This window comes from Phascolarctos cinereus, unplaced genomic scaffold (assembly GCF_003287225.1).
Source record: "Phascolarctos cinereus isolate Bilbo 61053 unplaced genomic scaffold, phaCin_HiC Scaffold_1;HRSCAF=81, whole genome shotgun sequence".
Lineage (NCBI taxonomy): Eukaryota > Metazoa > Chordata > Mammalia > Diprotodontia > Phascolarctidae > Phascolarctos > Phascolarctos cinereus.
Window position 1 is genome coordinate 20,871,397 of NW_027555514.1, and position 22,278 is coordinate 20,893,674.

Genomic DNA, 22,278 nt, shown 5'->3' on the forward strand with positions numbered 1-22,278 from the left:
CCATAGTCAGGTTGTTGAACCCTCCTAAGACTTAGTTTCCTCATCTATAAAATAGGAACACTGGTAGCTGCACTAATAATAATAAAAACAGCTAGTGTTTATACAGCACTTGAAGTTTTGCAATATCGTCTCATTTGATCTTTCCAACAATCCTGTGAGATAGGTACTATTATCCCCATTTTATAGATGAGGAAACTGAGGCAGATAGGGGTTAAGTGATTTGCCCAGAGTCACACAGCTAGCAAGTGTCTGGCTAGATTTGAATCTAGATTTTCCTGATTCCAAGTTTAATACTCTATCCATTGTACCACCTCGCTGTACTACCTCCCTTCCAACAGGATTGAATCTATGAAGTGCCATAAAAATGTGAGCTATTATTTCAGAGGGAGCCTCAGTCCCCAAATGAAAACCATTTAAGGGGGCCTGATGAAGGAGGCTTGGGAAGACAAACCCTGGGCTGGTAAGCAACCATCCTCTTCCTTTGGCTAAATGTTTTCCTCCTTTCTCCTTGACGTTTCTGAAAACAAATGATAGCCTGGCCAGAGTCAGTGAGAGGAAGTTCCTTTTTACACTTGAAATGGATGATGATGATGGCAAAGGGAAGGAATGCCTGGCTCCCTACAAAAGGATAGATGAGAAAGAGATCCTGGCCTCGAGGAAAGCCACCTGGATTGCCTGCCCAGATGGGAGGGAGGTGTGCCCAGCCTTGCTGGGGCCGAAAAAGACTTGGGCAGTACAGACGTCCTCGCTCTCGGGATCTCCCTCCACAGACTTTCTCTGCTTAAAAGCTCTTGTGGGATTCGGGGTGTTAGTTCTTTCATGTGACTTCACTAGTCCTGACTCCTGCTCCTCACTTCCCAGAAGTGATCATGGCAAGCCTTTGGGTTGTTAATGAGGCCACACACAGGATGGTGACACGTAGTTTTTATCTAGCCTTTTAGAAGACTCCTCATTTGTTCCAATTTGTCCAAACCTTAAGTGAGTTAGAAAGTGGGGTAAAAAAGCATCAAATTCCTAGGGCCTTCTAGACCCCCAAGCCAGCCTGGGTTTGGACAGACTTCACCGAGCAGCCTACAGAAGCCCGCAAAGGGTGAGGAAAAGGACAGATGGCAGCACTGTGTAAGAGAAATAGGAGTAATCATATTGAAGATGATCTAGCCAGTGGGTGGGGGGTGAAGCCAATAGAAAGCTGGCCTCAGAACCAAGACCTGGGTTCCACAAGCCTTTCCTGGCTCCCCCATCCGCTAGATCCTTCCCCTCTAAGCTGTTTATATACATACATGTGTACATATATGATGGAATATATACAGACATACATATATACATATATACTATACACATATAATCTGTATGTGTGTGTGTGCGTGTGTGTGTGTGTGTGTGTGTGTGTGTGTGTGTGTGTGTGTGTGTGTGTGTGTGTGTGAACCAGGCTCTCACTGCATGCCTTTCCTTTTGGTCTTCCCTGATGGCTCCCAATGAGTCACCCAAGCACCTAGTCCACATTTTCCTCTCTCTTCTCCCAAGCTGTTCTCTCAACAGGTGATTTTGTTTCCTCTTCAATTAAAAAAGAATTGAGATTATTCAGCCTGAGCTGCCTGACCTCCCTGTCTGCCCCATCCTCTCTTCCTCCTCACTCTGGTCTCTAAGGAAGAGATGACCATTCTCCTATCAAGGCTAACATTCTTCCTGGGTCCTCCATTTTTATCTCCTTCTTTTCTGCAAGAGGGTCCCAACATTCATCTGTTCCCTGTCTTTCCTCTTTAAACCTCTCTGTTTCTACTGCAAAGTGTGCGTCTGATCACATCACCCCGACCACCTCCATAAATTGAGTGGCTCACTGTTGCCTGGAGAGTCCAATATAAACTCATCTGTTCAGCATTTCTGTCCTTCCACAATCTTCCCTCTTCCCATCTTTCCATTCTTCTTGAACCAGGGACTTTTGGTGTGTCATGGATCCTACCTGACCCACAGACCTCTTCCCAGAATAATGTTTAAATGCGCAGAACATGGAATTATAAAGGAAACCAATTAGATTGAGATGTAGTTGTGAAACTAAATAAAACCAAATTCATGGAGTCCAGGTTAAGGATGCCTATTTTTAGACTTTACTCCCCTCCTTGAGGGCAGGGACTGTCTCTGTGAGGAGAAGATGAGATCCCATTTGTAAAGACCTTTACACTCCTTACACCCTCCATGATCCAGCCACACTGCCCTGTTTTCTGTTGCTCCTACACAATCCCCTATTTCCTGCCTCCACACGTTTGCATTTGCTGGCTGTCCTCCATGCCTAAAATGCTCACATCTCCCTCCTACCTTCCTTAGCTTCTTTTAAGACTTAGCTCAAGTATCACCTTCTGCAGGAAGACTTTCCTGAGCTTGTAACCTTAGAATAAGGTGGACTCTTTTCCTTTTCTCATCCCCAACTTGCCGCCGGTCGACAAGTATGGTTTTTTCTGCCTCCATGACATATCTAGCATCTGTGTCTATTGTTCCACTTAGTTTAGGGCCCATCACTTCTTGGCTGGACTATTACCTTAGCTTCCCAGTTAGTCTCCCTGATCCCAGCATCTCCTTCTTCCATACGGCTGCAAAAATCTTCCTAAAGCATGGGCCCAACTATGACCCTCCCCTGCTCCAAAATCTTCACTGGCTCCCTATTACTTTTAAGATAAAATACAAATTTCTCAGCCTGGTGCTTAAGAGCCTCCATAATCTGAGGCCACTATACTATTCTAGTCATATCATGTGATTCCCCTCTGAGTGCTTTATATTTCAGCCCAAATGGTGCTATCTATTCTCCTAACTTGGTATTTTAGCTACTTCCTCTGTCAATATGCAGACACCCTTCGCTCTCCTTCCTCACCTCTGCCTTTTAGAATCCATCATCCATGCAGCTTTTTCTGCACTTCACCAGTGGTTTATGCTTGCTCCGTCCTTGAAATTCCTAGTAGTGACTCATCTAGATACATGGTGTATGTATCCCCTAGCAGAATGGAACATCCTTGAAGGCAGGGTCTATCTATGAGAGGATAAAACAAGACAATGTTTACAAAAACCTTCATAAACCTTGCAATGTTGTATAATTATGATTATTGTTTTTGTAATAAGTGTCTGGCAGGTTGAATTGACACTGAGCTGTGTAGAGCACAGCAGAGAAGATCAGATGGCGTGCAGAGCGTTGGAATGGGTGGCTCTGGGAGTTCCCGCTCAATTGGAATGCACATTAGATGCAAAAAACAGGCAAAAACAGCACTTTGCTCTATCTGTTGAGCTATTGCTGAGACTTGTCAATATCACCTTCCCTTTCTCCCCTTTCCTTCATTTCCCAGGCCTCACTTTAAGCAAAGATTCCATTAACTATGTCTATTCACAGGGTATGTTGCCAATCTGATCTATCAGTGTGTTCTTCTTCAAGACTCCCTAGGGAAACTCTGCAAAGCAGGTCAGCCAGTCTCCTCTTTGACATTTTGAAACCTTTCTTCTTATGTGGCTCACATGGCTGCCAACATTCCTCGGGTTGTTGGAAACCAAGCATAGCTGCAAAGATGATCAGAGACGTTTATTCTTTTAAGAAAAAAGTTGGTTTGTTTTTCCCCAGTGGGATACAAGTCTTTGAGAATCCAGGATGTTGATCCAACTTGGAACTGTATTTTCCTTCTTTTTTTCTTTTTGGAAAAAAAGAAACAAACTTTTCTGCATGTCCTCATTCCTCCATTAGTTTTAGATTTCAACATCTCTTTTCTGGAGGGTGAGGAGATAGAAGAATCTTGAAGAGACAAGAGATGGTCCACTGGGTAGAAAGGACATGCAGCTAAATGAGTACAAGCCCAAGAGCAGAGCACACTGAAAAAAAGATAAAGACTAACATGTTACAGAAAACATAGGGACTGTCAGGATGGTCAAATGCATTTCCTGAAGGCTTTAGGTGCAGGTGTTCTAAATGGAATTTTCTTTATAAGCTGAAAGACTTGTGAAGATGAGTTATCAAACTTTTGAGAGAACTGAGGACCAAAGAACTAAAAGAAATTTCTGAGACCTATTTGGAGCTGAAAGTATGTACTGAACATCCACAGAGAGTGGCCACGTCATGTAGAATATCAGTAGACTGTCTCTAAGCATCAATTGTAAGAGGAGGAGCTGATGGAGTCAAACAGCCAAATCTCTCCCACCTCCATTTAAAGTAAATATTAAGATGCTTTACTTTGATGTCTTAAGCAAGGGAGAATACTCCTCTGTGGAATTAATCACTCAAAGGCTTTAAATGAAATGTGGGAAAAGTCCTCAATTAATTTAGATGTCCTTGAAAGCCATTGACTGAATGGGAGTGATGTTGCACAGGAAGGATGTTAAGGTTGGTCGTTGAAATTTGGTTTCCCCCCCGGGTCTATGAAATAGCAAACCATTTTGGAACCCAGGGATTCAAGTGTCCAGCTGCTTCATGGTGCAAGTGTCCAGCTTCAGTTGACCTCATTGTAACTTTATCCTGTCCCCTCAGGATTCCTTAGAAGGAATTGATGAGTGCCTCAGCAGCTGTGTCTCTCATTCCTTGCTCCTTCCAACCCCGTTGGTGGGAGGAGGACCTGGTGAACTTCAGAGTACTGAAGGATTTACACTTTTTCATCAGTATGCTTGCATATTTTTGAGATGGCAATGTCTGCAAGGAGAACCAGAGATAAGATGAAAAAAAAGGCAGGTCCAAGGCTTTAGAAGGAACCAAACAAAAAGCTATCCCATCCCTAGGAGGAATATCTTGAGGACTCTAGCAAAAGAAGTGATGTGTTATCACATGAAATGTGACATGATATGAAAAATGAGTCACCCCTTTGCCATGAATGCTCTCTGTGCTTTAGCCCATTCCCCCCAATTTGTGTGGTTGTCTTTTTTTTTCTCAAAGAGGGCCAAAATGACATCACTACATTGGGGTCAAGGTACAGTGTGTTCCACTGTGACTGATCAGACCAATGTGAGCTTGGACTCTGTATGTACTGGTAGGAGAGAGTGTGTCAGACTTTTGGGTGAGAGATGTTTCGTATCCATTATACAATTGTGATAAACACTTAAAATTAAATCTGAATCCAGTCTGGCTGACTGATTGATATTAATTGGTAATCATCGAGGAAAGTACAGCAGACAGGGCTTTCAAGCTACAGTACTAGAAAACCAGGTCCACCTCTCAGGAGTACCCCAAGAACCCTGAGGGACAGAATGGAGTTACAGTGAGGTCAGCTGAAGCTTGAGATCAGGAAGAACTTCCTAACCATCAGAGCTGTTCCAGAGTGGAACACCTTGTCATGTAGTCATACCTTGCTCTTTCAGATTGCCTTCCATTTACATTGCACAGATCTCGCCTATACCTAGTTATTGAATATAGTCTCTCCATTAGAATGCACGCTTCTTGGGGCAGGGGCCAAGCTCTGGCCTTTCTTCACCTCCCTAGCACTTAACACAGTGCTTGGCACATGGGTTCCCCCCCCGGAGGCTCCACGATCATTGCTCAGGGTGTCATAGTGGGGGTGCCTTTTGTTTATGTGCTGGACCAGGCGGCACCTAGTTTGTTTCCAGATCTCCAATTTTGTTTCTATGATTTTATCTTCCCTGCAGTGCTTGACCCGGGGGAGGCACTTCATAATCATTTGTTGAGAATGAATAAATAATCCATCGGTCGGAGCTTGCCACACAGCTCTCCCCCGCTCCCCACCCCACCTCGGACTCTCAATAAATGAGCTGTTGCATTTGTTTGGATCTAGCTGGAAACACGGATGGGCTTCAAGGGCAGCCTCCTGGACAGCTCCATGAAGCCATCCATCTGCAGGACGCATTCCACTGCAAAGGTGGGCAGGGTTTCATGCGTCCTGTGAAGCCTCCATTCCAAGCTGTCTCTTAGAAACCCAGTAAAGGCAAGGAGGAGTTTTTCCAAGAGAGATATTGGAGCTGACGGCAATGGGACAGATCCAGGCTTTGGGAGGGCGGGTGCAGGTGGAGGGGGGGCAGCGTGACAGAGCCGGGAGAGCCAGGGCTACAAATCTGTGCTCTCAGTCTTACTAGCTGTGGGGCCCTGGGAAAGTCATTCCATTCCTCTGAACCTCAGCTTCCTCCTCTATAAAATGATAACGATGCTCGCACCACCTAGCCCACAGAGTTATTGTAAGGAAAGCATTCTCTATAAAGCGTAAAGAGCTAAAGAATTAGGAGGATTTTTAAAAAATGTTTTCTTTTTCTTAAATCTTTTAACTGATGCCTTTGGTTTTGACATTGCCTTATTTCCAAATATATCCCTCCACTCTGCCCTACCCAATCCTCCTTTGTAACAAAGAAGAAAGAGGGGAGGGGGAAAAGTAGTTCAGCAAAACTAACCAACAGGTCAGTGTTGTCACTGCCTGGCAATGCATGCTGTATCCCACACCCAGAGTCCACCTCTGCAAAGAGGAGAGGGAAGCACGTTTTCTAACTTCCTCTTCAGGACCAACCATCCTCCCACCCCCCTCCGCTTCCTCTTTCCCTTTTATTTACCTGTGCCTTTGATTTCATCAGCATAGGAAGCTCTCCCAGGTAGGGGAAAACCTCCCTCTACAAATGCAAAGGCGAAAGTGTAAGTCCTGTCTTCAAAGAGCTTGCAAACACATGTACAAACACATGAAGAATTGGCACAAACACAAGAATGGATACAGGGACTGGACACGAGATTTCACCGATGTAAGGAACTCCTGGGTGAGGAAGCTCCCTCTGCACATAGAGGTTGGCATGTTCGCTGTGGCTCACAGACCCAGAGAGTTGCTGGGGGCACAGAGAGGGTGCCTTGTCCGGGGCACGCAGCCAGGATGGGTCAGAAGCTGGTGCTGAAGCCATATCTTCCTGACTTCCAGCCTAGTTCTCTCTTCAGTATACCTCACTGCCTCCTGGATAGCCCTGAGAGAAGTGTGAGCTGGTATTCCCCATGAAGTCCTGTCCTAGGAGCCTGTGGAGTGATGGAGGTCAGTCCTCTCTTGAGACCCAAGGGAGTTGTTTAGGGGGTGAGTAACATCAGCTTTCTAGGCCTCCGTTTCCCCACCCATGAAATGAGGGGATTGGACTCATTGCCTCAGTGGTCCCTTCTTGCTCTAATGCTCTGTTCCTATGATCTTTTTCCTTCTTTTCTTTCTGTGAGATGGGGAGACCCCTGGCCACTACTTATGCTTGGACTCTTGGGGTGATCGGATACTGTCTGCACTGGGCTCAGGAGGTTTTGGAGGTTTGTTAAACTGTCCTGGGTGGGTCTTGGGTTTCTGGGGGAAAGAACCTTTTTGTGTGAAAAGGCTTGGGGCTGAGCTGGGTTGCCAGGGCTTCCCCTCTGCCTCCAAGAAGACAGGAATTCCTGGCATGCCCTGACGCCTTTGTGTGGTGGTGTCTGAATACCAATGCTGGGGAGAGTGGCCCCAGATCAGGGCCTGTTGTGCTCAGCCACGTGGACCTCGGCTGCTCTGGCTCACTTGTGGGGAGCCACATGGCCATGTTCTCTGAAAGGTCCTTTTTCCCTTTACAAAAAAAAAAGGCAATTTGAGGAGTTCTGTGGTAAAAAATGGCTTGGAGGTATGGAGCTGTTCTCAGAGTTGGGAAGAAAGATCTGGGTTCCAGTCTGGTCTCTGCCACATGCTGGCTGTGTGACCTTGGGCAGATCACTTACCCCCTAACTGTCCCCAGACTGGTTTCTGAGACTCTTTGTTATATCTACTTTGGTGAATTTACATAGGCATGGTCCAAAATATACACATGTTCACGTGTGTGTGCGTGCATGTGCATGTGCACGTGTGTGTGTGTGTGTGTGTGTGTACATGTGTGTATAGTCTTCCTGAGGACAGGGAATATTTCATTTGAGTCTTTGTACCCCTGGCTTCTATTGTATAGTATCTAACACATAGTAGGTATCTAACACATAATGGGACGTTTGCCAAGTGATTGGCGGGAGCGGGTGACTTAGTAAGGGAATCAGGCAGAGGCAAGCGCAGGGACCTCAACACGGGGCCGCCTCTTCTCTGTGCCTTGGGCCCTGGCACTAACCAAGTTTCCTTTTTCCTGTTTCTCAGGTCATAGAGTCATAGACTGAGATATGGAAGGGACCTCAAGACCTTGAGTCCAGGGGTTCCTAACCGTGCAGTGCCCTGGACCCCCTTGGCAGTCTTGTAAAGCCTCGGACTCCTCAGGATAATTAAAAAAAATATAGATAGATAGATAGATAGATAGATAGATAGATAGATAGATAGATAGATAGATAGATAAGAATTCACAAGACACAAAGGAAATCAGTTATATTAAATTGCAATTATCAGATATTTGTACAACCCCTGGTCTAGTCCAATCCCCTTACTTTATAAAGGAAGAAACCAGTTCAGGGTCATTTGGTGATTTGCCCGCACAGAGAGTGTCAGAGGTGGATTTGAACACAGAGCCTGGTACTAAGAATGTGTTCTTGTTGTCATCAGAAACAGGGACTGATTTCCATTTCTGGGCAATGAGCACTATTCCAGACTGGAATGACTGCTTCTGAAGCTAGTGAGCTCCCCATCATGGGAAGTATTCAAGCTGAGGCCTGGGGACCACTTGTTGGGTTCGGTGGTTGCTGAGGCCTCTTCCATCTCTCAAACCCAGTGATCGTGTGTAGCGCTCAGCAAGAAGGAGATGATCTTTCCTCTGGCCTGTGATCTAGCCAAGCTGAGTCCAGTCCTAGGCCTTGCATTTTAGGAAGGACGTGGGCAGAAGGGGAGATTTCAGAGAAGGATGGAGCCCATAGAGGAGGAGGATGGGCTACAGGACCTAGGATGAATGGCCTGGAGAAGACTGCATGAGAAGGAGGCCTCTTCAAGTGTTTGAAAGGTTATGTGGAAGGGCACTAGGCTTGTGCCCCTTGACCCAAGGTGGCATAATGAGGAGCAGTGGGTAGAAATTGAAGGGAGAAGACAGGTTTTTGCTTGATGCTAGGACGAGCTTCTTCATCATTAGAGCCACCTAAATGGAATGGCTGCCTGTGGGGTAGTGAGCTCCCCCTCACTGAAGGTCTTTAGTCTGAAGCTAGATGACCACTGGTCAGGAATATGGCAGAGAGAGTGCTCAATGGCCTCAGAGGCCCCTGCCAACTCCAAATGCTGTGATTTGGGTCTTAGAGGCTTTCCCTAAAATTGAGAGAGAGAGAGAGAGAGAGAGAGACAGAGACAGAGACAGAGAGACAGAGAGACAGAGACAGAGAGAAAGAGAAAAGAAGAAGAAGAAAAAGAGGAGGAGGAGAGAAAGGGAGGTAGGAGAGAAGAGGGGAGAGAGAGAGAGAGAGAGAGACAGAGAGACAGAGAGAAGAAGAAGGAGGAGGAGGAGGAGGAGGAAAAGAAGGAGAGAGAGGGGGAGGAAAGAGGAAAGGGAGAGGGAGGGAGGAGAGAGAGAGGGAGGGAGGGAGGGGAGAGACAGAAGAAGAAGAAGAAGAAGAAGAAGAAGAAGAAGAAGAAGAAGAAGAAGAAGAAGAAGAAGAAGAAGAAGAAGAAGAAGAGGAGGAAGGAGGAGGAGGAGGAGGAGGAGGAGGAGGAGAGGAGAGGAGGAGGAGGAGGAGGAGGAGGAGGAGGAGGAGGAGGAGGAGAGGAAAGAAAAGAGAAGAAAGAGGGGGGAGGGAGGGAGAGAGGGAGGAGAGAGTGTGTGAATGCACCATCAGAGAGACATCTGAAATCTGTACTGGGCTTTCTTGCTCTCTGATCTGTTTCCTGACTCTCCCTTCTCCTTATTCAGCTCAATATTGCCAGCAGCAGAGGACTGAGGGACTGGACGGGCTGGTTCTCTCTCAGCCCGTCCAGGATACATTGATAGGCTTTGCAAGGCTGGGCTGGGCTGGGCTGTAAAATGACTAACTAGATTTCTCTTTAATGGAGAAGGCTTGTTTTTGTTTAATGGAGTGTGTGTGTGTGTGTGTGTGTTTGTGTGTGCGCGCGCGCGCAGCAAGGTGGTTCAGCAGCAGACGGTTGCCATGGAGACCTTTTCAGTGTTGCCGCTAGCTGAGAGATGCAGAAGTGAGCCTTCCCGGCGTCCTGTCCCTTCCCCCACCATGCTCAGAATTGCCTCCTGGGATTCTGGAGACTTTGTGAAGCCCTAGAAAGAGCCCTGGCTCTGAAGTCAGAGGACCTGAGTTCAAAGCCCCTCCCGGTTATGATTACTAATGCAGCTTAGGCAAGTTGGCCTCGGTTGCCTCATCTGTAAAGTGTGTGGGGGGGTTCAGGCTGGATGGCCTTTGAGGTCCCTGCTGGCTTTCAATCTGAGGATCCTAGGATGGAGTCACTTCATCCCTGTGAACCTCGGTTTCCTCATCTGTAAAATGAGGGGGATTGGGCTGGCTCCTTTCTAAGGGCGTGGCACCTTTTAAAGCCCCATGGCCACTTCACCTCCTCCAGGAAGCCTTCCCTGATCTCTGATCAATAATGACTCCTCCCCCCAACTCGACTTCAAATATCACACCCTACAACCTTCTGCTGCATTTTCCCCGTATTATTATGTACTAAAGAGCTTTGCTATGTGTCCTATCCTCCACTGGACCCTGAGCTCTATGAGGACGGGTAAACTGTCTTTTAGAAACGTTTATAGGGGAAAATACTCATGTATGTGATACAATATCGGTCATAGCAAAGCGCTGCAGGGAATTTTGAGGAGAGATTGTTTTCCACCGTGGGTGGGGGGTGGGTGGGCAGGAATCAAGGCAGGCCACGTGGGGGAGGTGGCAACGTGGCGGATGAACCTGGTAATGCTGCCCCTGTTTTATGTCGGGGAAACTGAGGCTCAGCCCCACGTGACCCAAGAGGCCCCTTCTCTGCCTCTCTGCCAGGCATGGGTGCGGAGGACGCTCAGGCCCAGAAGGCTTGGAGCCCGGATGGGGCGGCCAGGGGCTCGGCAGAGAAGTGAAGGCCAGGCAGGACACAGGATGCAATTTTCAGGGAAATGCCGACAAATGCCTTGCAGCTTCACTTGCAATCTCCTCCGACTCGTGGTTTGATTAGCCGGAAAGGGGAATGTGCCTGGGCTTCTCCAAAAGCCACAAATGAGGCTGGCTGGGCCCCTCCTTTAGGGCTCTGCCGACAGACTGTTCTGGGAAGCGATGAGAAGGTCCATGTCTTGGGCAGCCACAGAATGTAGATGCGAGTGAGGCTGCTGGCCGAAAGGCCCGGGGGGCCGAATGGAGACGAGGGAGGGGGCGCTGATGGGGGAAGGTGACGGAGGAAGAAGACTCTGGATGCCTGGGCAGGCACACACCTGGTTTCTAACCTTGTTTCCCTGAGACAAACCTGGAGAAGTCTGTCTGCCTTGGCTTCCCAGCCCGGCTGTCTGCACCACTCTTCAGGCAGTTTTACGGGTAAAGTTGTTTTCTGAAATTTGTGTGACCTGCGCTTGTCATCCCTTTCCTAATTAGAGTCAGGAACACTTGAGTTCAAACCCTGTCTCAGAAATATACTAGCTGTATGACTGAGTAAGCCATTCAATGGCTTTCAGCCTGCTTCCTCATCTGTAAAATGGGGATAATCATGCCCCTACCTCCCAGGGCCGTTGTGAAGCTCAGATGAGAGGGCAGATGCCAAACATGTTGCGAACCTTGAATCGCTATGTGAATTCTAGCTAGCACCAGCATTACCGTCATCGTCACCATCCCAAGGTCACAAAGAGAGAATGCCACAGGCCCAGAATTTGAACTCAGAACCTTGATTCTTAAAAAAGATGTAGATATATAAAACTATATATTATGTCTTTAAATTTTTCTCAATTACATGTACATTTTTTAATATTCATTTTTAAAATCCTGAGTTGCAGATTCTCTTCTCCCCATTAGCCCCTCCCCCATCCCCCAAGAAAACAAGCGAAATCTCAGTTATCCCTGTGAAGTCACGCCAAAGTTATTTCCATATTAGCCATGTTCTTGCAAAAGAAAACACACAAAACTCCCAAGAACAATAAAGTAAAACAAGTTTGCTTCAATCCATGCTCTGAGTCCATCAGCAGAAGCTCAGATTCTAGCCACAGCTTTGGGCCCACTCTATCATACCAGCCTGCCATGGGCTGAGATCTAACTATCTCAGAGATCCAAATGGCGGCATGGGTCAGTAGTACCCTCTGATTGGTCCCTTGAGGGAGTCAGAGGACTAGCTGTTAGACTATAAGCTGCTTGAGGGCAGGGCCTATTTCATTGCTGTCTTTTTGTCCAAGCACCAAGCATAGTTCCTGACACAATGGATGCCTAATAAATGCTTCATTAGGCACAGTGGGAGCCTAATAAATGCTGATTATTAAAAATCCCAACTCTACCATATGGGACCTTAGGGAGCTCATTTCCCCCTCTGGGCCTCAGCTTCCTTATCTGTAAAATGAGGGGTTTGGACTGGATGACCTCCAGCCCAAGATCTTGGAGTCTTTGATCCCCATTCTGCTTGAGCTCAGGGCCAGCCAGGCCTCCTTGGCTTGTGCTCCAAGACTTGAATTACTCTTCTGAAGACTCCTCTCTCTGCCTTTGCCTTCCTAGGCTTCCTGGCTCTGGAGAAGGCTGCGTGGGAAAAGACTCCCTGTCACTGGCTTTTGCTTCTTCCTGGCCCTGTCCATGGCCGCCCTCACCGGCTTCTCTCCAGGCCTCCCAGCCCATGACCCCGGGGGGCCTGCTGAGTCTCCTCACAAGGCCGGCCGACCCCTCAGGGCAATGGAGGGCATTCCTCCAGGCAGCCCAGAGGCTCTGAGCTCCAGTCAGGGTCCAAAGATGGCCCCCATGAGACCCTGGGAAGGATGGGCCTCCCTGAAGAACTCCAGCTTGGCCTGCAAGGGTGATCGAGGCTCCAGAGGTAGAGTAGGCCACGGCCATCCCCATCCTGGCAAGTCCAGCAGATACCTGGGCCGGGCCAAGAGGGATGCTGCTGCTGCTGCCACTGCCGCCGTTACCACCACTCTGAGAGACTTTGGTGCCCCAAGTCACCTGGACATGACCAGGAACATTCTTCTGGGGAGGAAGGATGCCAGGGGCCAGAAAGCCAAGGGCCCTTTGGCTTTGAAACATGTCTGGCGTGATGACCACCTCCCAGAGCTGCCAATCACGGAAATCCCTCCTGGTGCCCGTCTGGAAGCACAGGCCATCACTTCCCACCTTGAGGACTTCAGACCCAGTCAGGGTCGGCCCACCCTGCATAAACCAGACGTTCAAGCATTTGGGGTTGGGAAGGAGGCCCAGGGCGGGACAGCTGATTTGTGGCCAGGCTCTGTGGAAGAGCTTCAGGGCTCTATCTGGTGCGATACTGGGATGTCTGGGGGCCTCTCAGAGGCAGGTGAAATCCCACCATGGTTCACGGCAGACGACATGTGGAAAATGAGGCTGCTGGCCCGTGGAGAGGTGACTGGCAGAGCAAGGGTCCCCGGGCACGGGCAGGTCCTCCGAGTTGGCTTCTCTGTGGAGGGGATCCAGAATGCCCTTCCCCCTGACCTCGGCCAGCTGTGCTCCGAGGGGCTCTGTGGGCTGATCAAAAGGCCCAGGGATCTCTATGAGGTCCTCGCCTTCCACCTGGACCGGGTGCTGGGCGTATACCGCAGTTTGCCCGTGGTGGCACGACATTTTCACAGCCCCCTGCTGCCCTACCGCTTCACAAGGGGAGAGCCCCGACCTGTGGTCTGGTGGGCCCCGGACATCTGGCACCTGAATGACAGTGACCATGATCAAAATTCCTTTGCCCTGGGATGGCTGCAGTACCAGGCCCTGCTCCGGCTACGGTGTGGCATGGCCAGCTCCGGGGCTCCGCTGGGGGAGGCCCCCTGCCTGGGCGTCCGCCATACTGAGTGGGCCCGGCTAGCCCTCTTCGATTTCCTCCTACAGGTAGGTGGAATGTTTGCAGGCGAGGAGAGACAGAAGCAGGATCGGTCATCAACTGGTTTGCCTAGTGCTGGCAGGTATTCATGGCCCTCTGCTTCTCCAGGAGCCACTGATAAGGAAGGGGGTCTGCCTGAGGGGAGCTGTGACCAGTCTGCCTTTTACTAGGACCCTTCAGGGCATGGGGTGGGAGAAGGAAGCTGGGAATGGAGGTGGGAAGGAAGCAGAGAACGGGGTGGGGGTGTTGTTGGGTCTTCAGCCATCGGCCCTGGCCAGTTTGCCAATTCCCCTGCTGCGGCCCCATCCCCTCACATCCCGTGAAGCAGACCTCCGCCATCCTGCCTGGGGAGGGAGCCTCTCTGTTTTGGGACTCTGCCCCGGGCCTGGGCTGTCCTGTTTGGTAAGCTGTAGCCCAGAGCACATTGTCATCTGCCCTTCAGGCCATCCTCTCCCCCACACCAAACCCTTCCCATCTCAGGCTCCAGGAACAAATTAATACCGCCTTTGCTTCTGGAAAGTCCATGCTGATGATTGACTGACCCCATGGTTCTAGTCCCTATCTCTGTGACTCCACGGACAAAACTCCTTCCCTGGCCATTGTCCCCCTATTTGTGTGGTCTATCCCATAAAGGATGAGCTTCTGGAGGGCAAACATTTCAGGTCAACAAGCATTTATTAAGCACCTACTACGTGCCAGGCATTATGTTAAGCACTGGGGATAAAAGGAAAGGCCAAAAAAAAAAAGTCACTGCCCTCTGGGAGCTCACGGTCTAATGGGGGAGCTAACATCCATTAGCAGCTTTTCCCAGGAACAGGATCTCCAGAGCAAGGGAGAATGGGGAGGGGAGGGGAGGACCTGGTAGGATGGACACCCAGGGAGGTCTTCCAGCCAACGGCCTCTGGTGTCTTCCTTTTTTTTCAGTCTCTTAGCCCCACGGCCCAGTCATAGGTGAAAATACACCCTGCAGCTCTCTGTTCTGAACAAAACCCCAGTGTCCCCTGCCTCCAGCTGTGGTGGCAGACTTCCTAGGCCCCTGAGACCTGTCTGCTTACAGAACGAGCAGCTGTCCACACAGGGCTCTGCAGGCAGTCTGTGCCAGGGACTCAGACCTGGGCTCTTGCCATCTCTTTCCTGCTTCTCTCCCTACCCACCAAGCGAAATGCTCTTGCATTGGACAGCTCCACCCTTCCTCGAAAACCCAGGGGCACGGCTGTCACGAGATTGGGTTTCCCTGGAGAGGAAATCAAAGACAGGGTTTTGGCAAGACCTAGGATAAACTGTATGCATCCTGTGGAAGCATCTCGAGCATACCCAATGGGTTTCTCTATGAAAAGCCTTTTGTCTGTTGAGGGAGGTGCTCGGTTCTCTTTGGGTAGCATCGTTTGCTCACCTTATGGATGTACTCTGGGCACTAGGTCCCCCCCCCCGCCCCCCACAGCTGAATGTAAGACATCTCTGCTGTGTGTTGGCTTTGTAGTGGAGGAGCACAAGGGTCATGCAGGCACAGGAGGACCCAACACAATCCACCATATTGACCCAGTATCAGTCAAGCCCTCATAAATCAACTGTGTGACATGGCAGCCCCAGCCCCAGCACTGTCCTGTACTGCATCCTTAGCGTCCTCGAGGGGGAAGCCAAGAGGCCCAATGTCCTTTTCCCTGGCTTGCTGGAATGCCTCCAAGACAGCCCATTCTCTCTCCTCCCCATTTAGACCGGAAGCAGCTGGACATATGAATAAATCCTCAGCTACTTCTATAACTCTTTGAAGTTTGAAAACATATTATGTCAGCTGAGCCTCACAACAACCCTAGGGGGTATTTCTTTATATCTGTGATGCTGTATCTAACAATGGTTGAGTAATTCACTCAGTAAGCATTTATTAAGCTCCACTTCTGTGCTGACGATAGAGAGCTAAAAAGAAAACAGTCCATGCTTTCATGGAGCTTGGATAGGATGTCCCATAAATCTGATGGCAGTTTTCAGCTTGGAGAGTTTGGGGACATACCATATTTCCTGGCAAGGAGTCAATGTATATGTGGGTAAGTTAATACAAAGGAATTTTTAGGGGGGAGGGAGTATTAACAACTGGGGGAATCAGGAAGGATCTTGTCCGGGAGGGTGGCGCCTGAGCTGTGACTTGACAGAAGGCAGCGATTCCGAGAAGGACGGATGGTGAGGGGGAATGTGTTCCAGCTACGTGGGGACTGACTCCCAGGTTGTGGAAGTGGGAGTTGGATGATGTGAATGTGGAAGAGCTAGCAGGGAGTTTTCAGGAAGGGGAATGATTTGAAATAAGACTGAAAGGATAGGTGGGAGCCAGATTGTGGAGGGGTAAGGAAGGCCCTAGAGGAGCTGGAATAAATCTGTGAGATGGTTCCCAGGATGGCAAGAGAACTGGAGATTGGGCCGTCTGTGGATGGGCTGAAGGCTTAGTTTCAAATCCTCTCTCTGGCACTCAGTACCTGTGTGACCTTGGACAAGTCACAGCCCCTCCAGGCTTCAGTCTCCTCATCTCCTAAATGAAAGGGCTGGGCTAGGTGGCCTTGAGATCCCTTCCCATTCTAGAGCTGTGGAGTGGGGACCTTTGGTCTGGTGAAAAGAAAGTTTGGCAGGGGCTGGGGTGGGCAGAGCAGCTGTCTTAAAGTCACTTGAAAGGCTGTCATATGAAACATATCAGCCTGTTCTCGGCTCCAGATTGCCCAAATTAAAAAGCAATGGGTGGGCATTGCTGAGAGGCAGATTCAGGCATGATATAAGGGAAAACTCGTTAACAATTAGTTGTCCCAAAGTGGGACAGACTGCCTCGGGAGGTCTGTAATTGAAGACCGTTCACCGTGGAGTCTTTTTCTCATCAAAGGTACAAGTTGTTCTAAACCAGGGGGTTTAATCCTTTTTGTGTTATGCCAAGGGTGTTTTGGACCCCTTTGGCAATCCAAAGAGGCCTACGGACACCTTTTCAGAATCAAAGTTTTAAATTAATGAAATAAGTTACACATAATTACAAAGGAAACCAATAATAAGGAAATAGTTTTTTAAAACAAAATTTTAAGTTCACCTGCACCAGTTTAAGAATCCCTGGACTAGGGGCAGCTAGATGATGCAGTGGATAGAGCATTAGGAGTCAGGAGGACCTGAGTTTGAATCTGGCCTCAGACACTTACTAGATGTGTGTTTGTGACCCTGGGCAAGTCACTTAACTCTGCCTCCTCCCCAAAAAAAAGGATTCCCTGGGCTAGACTGAACTCCAGGAAATCATAAGATGCTAGATTAGGGCTGGAAAGGACCCTAGAGGCCATGGAATTTAACTTCCTCATTTTACAGATGAGGAAACCTAGGCCCAGGGGAGTTAATTTCCCCAGGGTCACACAGCTAGTAAGTGACTTGAGCCTTCCTGACGCCAAGTCTGTCCATCCGGATCTGAGATACTGTGATTCAGCAGCAGGTCAGGAATCACGCAGCATCTTTAGGGAACAGTGAGCAGCAGCATCATTATTTATCACATCTGACAGCGATGGTCTAACCCTCACCAGTGAGAAGACAGCAGGACGGCAGATCCAGTCTGGTAAACGAGGACCTGGCCTCGTTAGGTGACTTTCCAGGATATAACTCAGTCTGGAGCCAGGGCTAATGCTTTAGGATGACTCCTCCCACATCAGCATGCCTCAGAGACCCCCCTTCCCTCTCATTTCCCATTTATATTATAAGTTGCTTGAGGCATTATTACACAGCAATGGGAAGTTTGCAAATTGGCCCATGTGTATTATTTCATTTGGACCTCAGAACAACCTTGACAAGTAGGTATGATGTTATCGACCCATTTTAGGGGATAAGTAGACTGAGGCCTAGAGGTGTTAAGGGGCTCATATGTAGCTAGTGTCAGAGACAGGATTTGAACTCAGGTGATTCTGGATTCTATTCATTATTCCCTCATTATGCTGTTTTAGAGTTTCTGGTCTGGCAATTTGGTCAGCCAATTCCATAGAACTTTCGATGTGGCTCAGGCTAGGGCCACAGTTGGTTGTGTGACCTTTGGCACATCAGCGAGCCTCAGCTTCTTCATCTGTCCAATGATACATACTGTGCTTCCCTCTCAAGATGTTTGTGAGGGTCAAATGAGATGGGGGGGGTGCCTAGTGCTCTGAAGACTGTCAAGTGCTACACGTATGTAGAGATAGGTCCTGGACCTGGGATTCCATTAGTGTAAGGAGAGGAAAATCCCTTTGCTCATGCAGGTCAGTGTCTTCTCTGCCACTTCTCATCTTAGGGAGCTGCCTGAGGGCACTGAGAGTTCAGGTAACTTGTCTGGAGTCATACACCAATAAGTGTCAGAACTGGGACTGGAACTCAGGTCTTCCTGGGATGAAGGCTAGCTCCCCCCACCCCATTCCCTGCTGCCTCTCACGTAACTTTGTCAGGCTGACCCTGGCAATATAAGAAAAAAGGGAGGGCACTTGCAGTGGCCCCTCTCGGTCATTAGAGGGCATTATGGGAAGCAAGCTAGCATGGGGGAAAGTATTAAAATTGGAGATTGAGCCAATTTCATGCTTGGCTGCCCACGGACAGAGTTTGAGGCCTCAGCGGTGTAGAAAGGAGAGCCGCCTCTGGAGACTTATGATGCCTCCGTTCAGAGTTAGAGAAATGGAATCTTTCTGCTGACCTGCCTGCTTGGCTTGTGTTCAGCGGCTGGAAATCAGCCTTTTCTAAACAGGATTCATCCTCTCTGTTCCCCTCATTCAGACTAAGGTTGCTTAATCTTCTGCTTAGAAAATCATAGCCTGGTGTTTGGGAGATTATGACCATGCTCCCCACTGAGACAGATGATTTATTATTGGAGCCCGTCAAGAAAAGGAGATGCTTTACAAGGCAGCCATGGCCATGTTTACCCACCCAGGGATACAGGAACTGGAAAAAACTAACCAGCACATAAAATGAAAGGTGCTTGATTAAAACGTATGTTCTCATTGTGGCTTGGGACTGAGGATTGCCATTAATCTTTATTAGCAGCAGGAGAAGCGGGTGGACCCAGAGTCTGAGAACACTTTGAAGAAATAACCACAGCCAAAAAAAAAAAAGAGTATAAATTTCAAAAGGAAGCCTTTCAGTTTATTCCCATAGTGCTTCAGGGTTCCACGGGGCTGACCAATCCGAAGAAGGAGAACTGTGGGTAGAGAGGCAAATGAGCCTTCGTCAGGGGATGGGCGCATCTCTCCTTCGGCTGCGGCTGCAGAGGAAGAGAGGAGGATTTAGCTCTTTCCAGTGAGTGGGAGCTGTAGCTCAGTTTTCCATTTGTCTCCTGGGAGGTTTCCTGTCTCCTTCCACCCTCCATCCTTGGAAAAGCAGTTCGTATACACAAAAGTGTGATCGTATAAATGCTTAATTGTCCTAATAACCAAGAGTAAAGAGAGAAAAAAAATCTCAGCTCTTTTTAATCTCCCTCCCCAGCTCCCCAAAGTGGGGCACAGTCTCACACATGTGTAAACGCTATCACACACACACATGCACAGATATGTTTGCACATACAGCTTTGCTCCCACATGGAGTCACAGGACCTGCATGTGAATGCCAGCTCTGCCACCCATGTGACCTTGAGCAAATTAGCCTCTCTGTGCCTCAGTTTCCTTATATCTAAAAATGAGGGGGCTAGGCTAAGTGACCCTTCTAGCTCTAAATGTCCGGTCCTGTAAATTTAAACAGCTGACATTTATGCCGTATGTTGTTCTGCATGTCCTTTGCTGTTGGTAAGTCATATCAGTTGTGCCTAACTCTTGGTGACCCCTTTTGGGGTTTTCTTGGCAAAGATACTGGAGGGGTTTGCCATTTCCTTCACCAGCTCATTTTACAGATGAGGAAACTGAGGCAAACAAGGTGACGTGACTTGTCCAGGGTCACACAAGCGAGTCAGTGTCTGAGGCTGGATTTGAGCTCAGGAAGATGAGTCTTCCTGCTTCCAAGCCCAGCGCTCTATCCACTGCATTATCTTATTTGTCTCTTAGTAGCTCCATGAAGTAGGTGTTATTATCATTTCTGTTTTAATCTGTTTCACAATCTGTTTGGCAGATTGGGAAAACTGAGGCTAAACGTGGTTAAGTGACTGGCCCAAGGTCACATGGCCGGTAAGGGACAGAATGAACCCAGATCCTTTGACTTTACATCCAGTTTTTAGCATCGAACCTGGTGCATAGTAGGAGCTTGACAATGAGTCTTGACTGAGTGATCTTTTCTTTACACAGTGCTGCCTTCTCTCTCTTTTTCAAGCAACTTCTTTGGGCCTGGCTAGGCATATTTTCCCTTCCTAGGTCCTACTTCCTAGAGCAGAGATTTAGAAGGGTGAATCAGTCCACATTGCTCTAGGTCAGGGTGGCTTTTTCCTCCTTAGTCTAACTGGCTCCCAATGCCAAGAGCTCTCTCTAGGGAGAACAACAGAAATCTAGGGTCAGCCAGCTGCTAGTGCCGATTATTTTCCTCTTTTCACTGGGAAAGAAAGGGGAAAGACGAAGAGTGTTTGGCTCCCTGCTGCCCCCAAGACCCTTTCTCCCTCTCTCTCTTCGTAGCCAAAAATAACTTTTCAAGAATGGAAGATCACAGGGTGCTCCCTGCTAGGGGTGAGTCAGGAAGGGAAGAGATGGGGTGGGAGGACAACTTGATGCTTTGGGCATCTGCCTGCCCAGCAGGGGCTCTGAGTCTCTCTGAGTCTGAGATAGGGGGAGAGTTTGCATTCAGCAAAACTCTGAGCACAGCTCCAGCAGGGAAAAACTCCAAGAGAGGAAAGAGTCCCACTACTGGATGGGAACCCTGGGTGAGATCTCTCCTGATTCCTTCAAGTTAATGGTTTTTTCCCCTCACCCCTTCCAGTTTGCCTCAGTTTCCTCATCTGTCAAATGAACTGGAGAAGGAGATGACCAACTCCTCCAGTATCTTTGCTGAGAAAACCCCAAATGGGGTCATGGAGAGTCAGACACCAAGGAGCAACAGCAATGTATTTCCTTTTTCTGTTTTATTGATCTGAGCATATATTGCTCCCTTACCCCTCCCGGGAGAATGTAAGTCCCTCTAAGGACAGAAACTATTGGTGTTTCATCTTGTCTTTGCATCCCCATCACCAAGCTCGGGGGGGGGGGGGAGACACATGGCAAGTGCTTAGCCAACACTTGTGGAATTGAACCGAATTGGGATCATAGATCTAGAATCTGGGGATCAGTCAGTCAGCCAGCATTTTAAAGTGCCTACTACATGCTGGGCCCTAGCTGAGCATTTTTAAGTGTCTACTATGTGCCAGGCCCTATCTATCTGAAGCTCTGGAGGCACAGAGAAAAGCAAAAGCAAACAAAGAAACCACCTCAGCCCCTGATCTCTGGGGGCTCGAGATCTAATGGGGGAAACAGCCTGCAAACAGCTGTGCCCCAACAAGGCCTTTATGGGATAAACGGGAGATAATCACCAGAGCGGGGAAGAGGAGAGGGTTCCAGTAGAGGCGGGGATTTAGCTGGGACTTGAAGGAAGCAGGGGCTGGAGATGAGGGGGCAGAGCAGTCCAGGCACGAGGGGAGCCAGGGAAAGGTCACAGAGGCATTTCATCCAACATTTTACAGATAGGAAACTGAGGCTCAGAAAAAGTGGCGTAACTTGCCAGAGGTCATACAAATAGTAAAGATAACTTGGTATTTGAGTCAAGGTCTTCTGAGCACCCATATGTGTATGTATTCATTTATTTATCTGTTTTGCAGAGGAGAAAATTGATATTTAGAAGCATGAAGTGACTTGTTCATGGTGAATGAAGGAAAAAATTTTTATTAAGCTCTTAGTGTATGCCAAGCATTGAGAATGCAACAGGAAAAGTCAGATAGTTCCTGTTCTTAATAAACTCATGATCTTATTTTGGAAGATGGCACACAAAATCATAGACATGATCGTGGATGTGGACATGGACACAATCATGGGCACAGTCACGGATACAATCATGGAGGTGGACATGGACATAGACAGTATCAGTGGCAGGACAGATGGCAATGTTGGGAGTCTGGAGGGCAGATGGTAAGGCCTAGTGGCGCTCTATCTTATTGGAAAGACTGTGGTTGGTGACTCCCACCTCAGTGCTGTGTGTAGCCATGTTGCTCTTCCTGCCTGCCAGTCCCAGATGGAGTCTGAATAACCCAAGGCTGGAGGAGGGTAGAAAGGGAAAGGAGGAAGAGTATTCTATGCTGGTGGCTCTTCTCTCTTAGCTGGCCCAGATCTTTGCATAACTCCCATAAGTCGTAGGATTTAGAACTCAAAAGGTCCAACTTCCTATCTTATACAGTCGAGGAAACTGAGGCTTGGATGGGTAACATGGCTGACCCAGGCCACTTCCCGCCTGCACAGAGTCCTGCTTCTTCTTCAATCAGGAATTCGTCATTCAAGAAAATGGAAACTCAAGCAAACCTAGAAGGCGTGGATATTAAGCTGGAAAA

General features: G+C 48.5%; 1 protein-coding gene across 1 annotated transcript in view; it reads left to right on the forward strand.

Annotated features, from left to right (window-relative positions):
* The window catches only part of GASK1A (golgi associated kinase 1A), a 61,242-nt gene that overhangs the window by 28,470 nt on the left and 10,494 nt on the right, over window positions 1–22,278 (forward strand). The window contains exon 2 of the mRNA XM_020993356.2: window positions 12,509–13,837. Coding sequence (XP_020849015.1) covers window positions 12,509–13,837 — 1,329 coding nt within the window. The remainder of the gene's footprint in view (window positions 1–12,508; window positions 13,838–22,278) is intronic.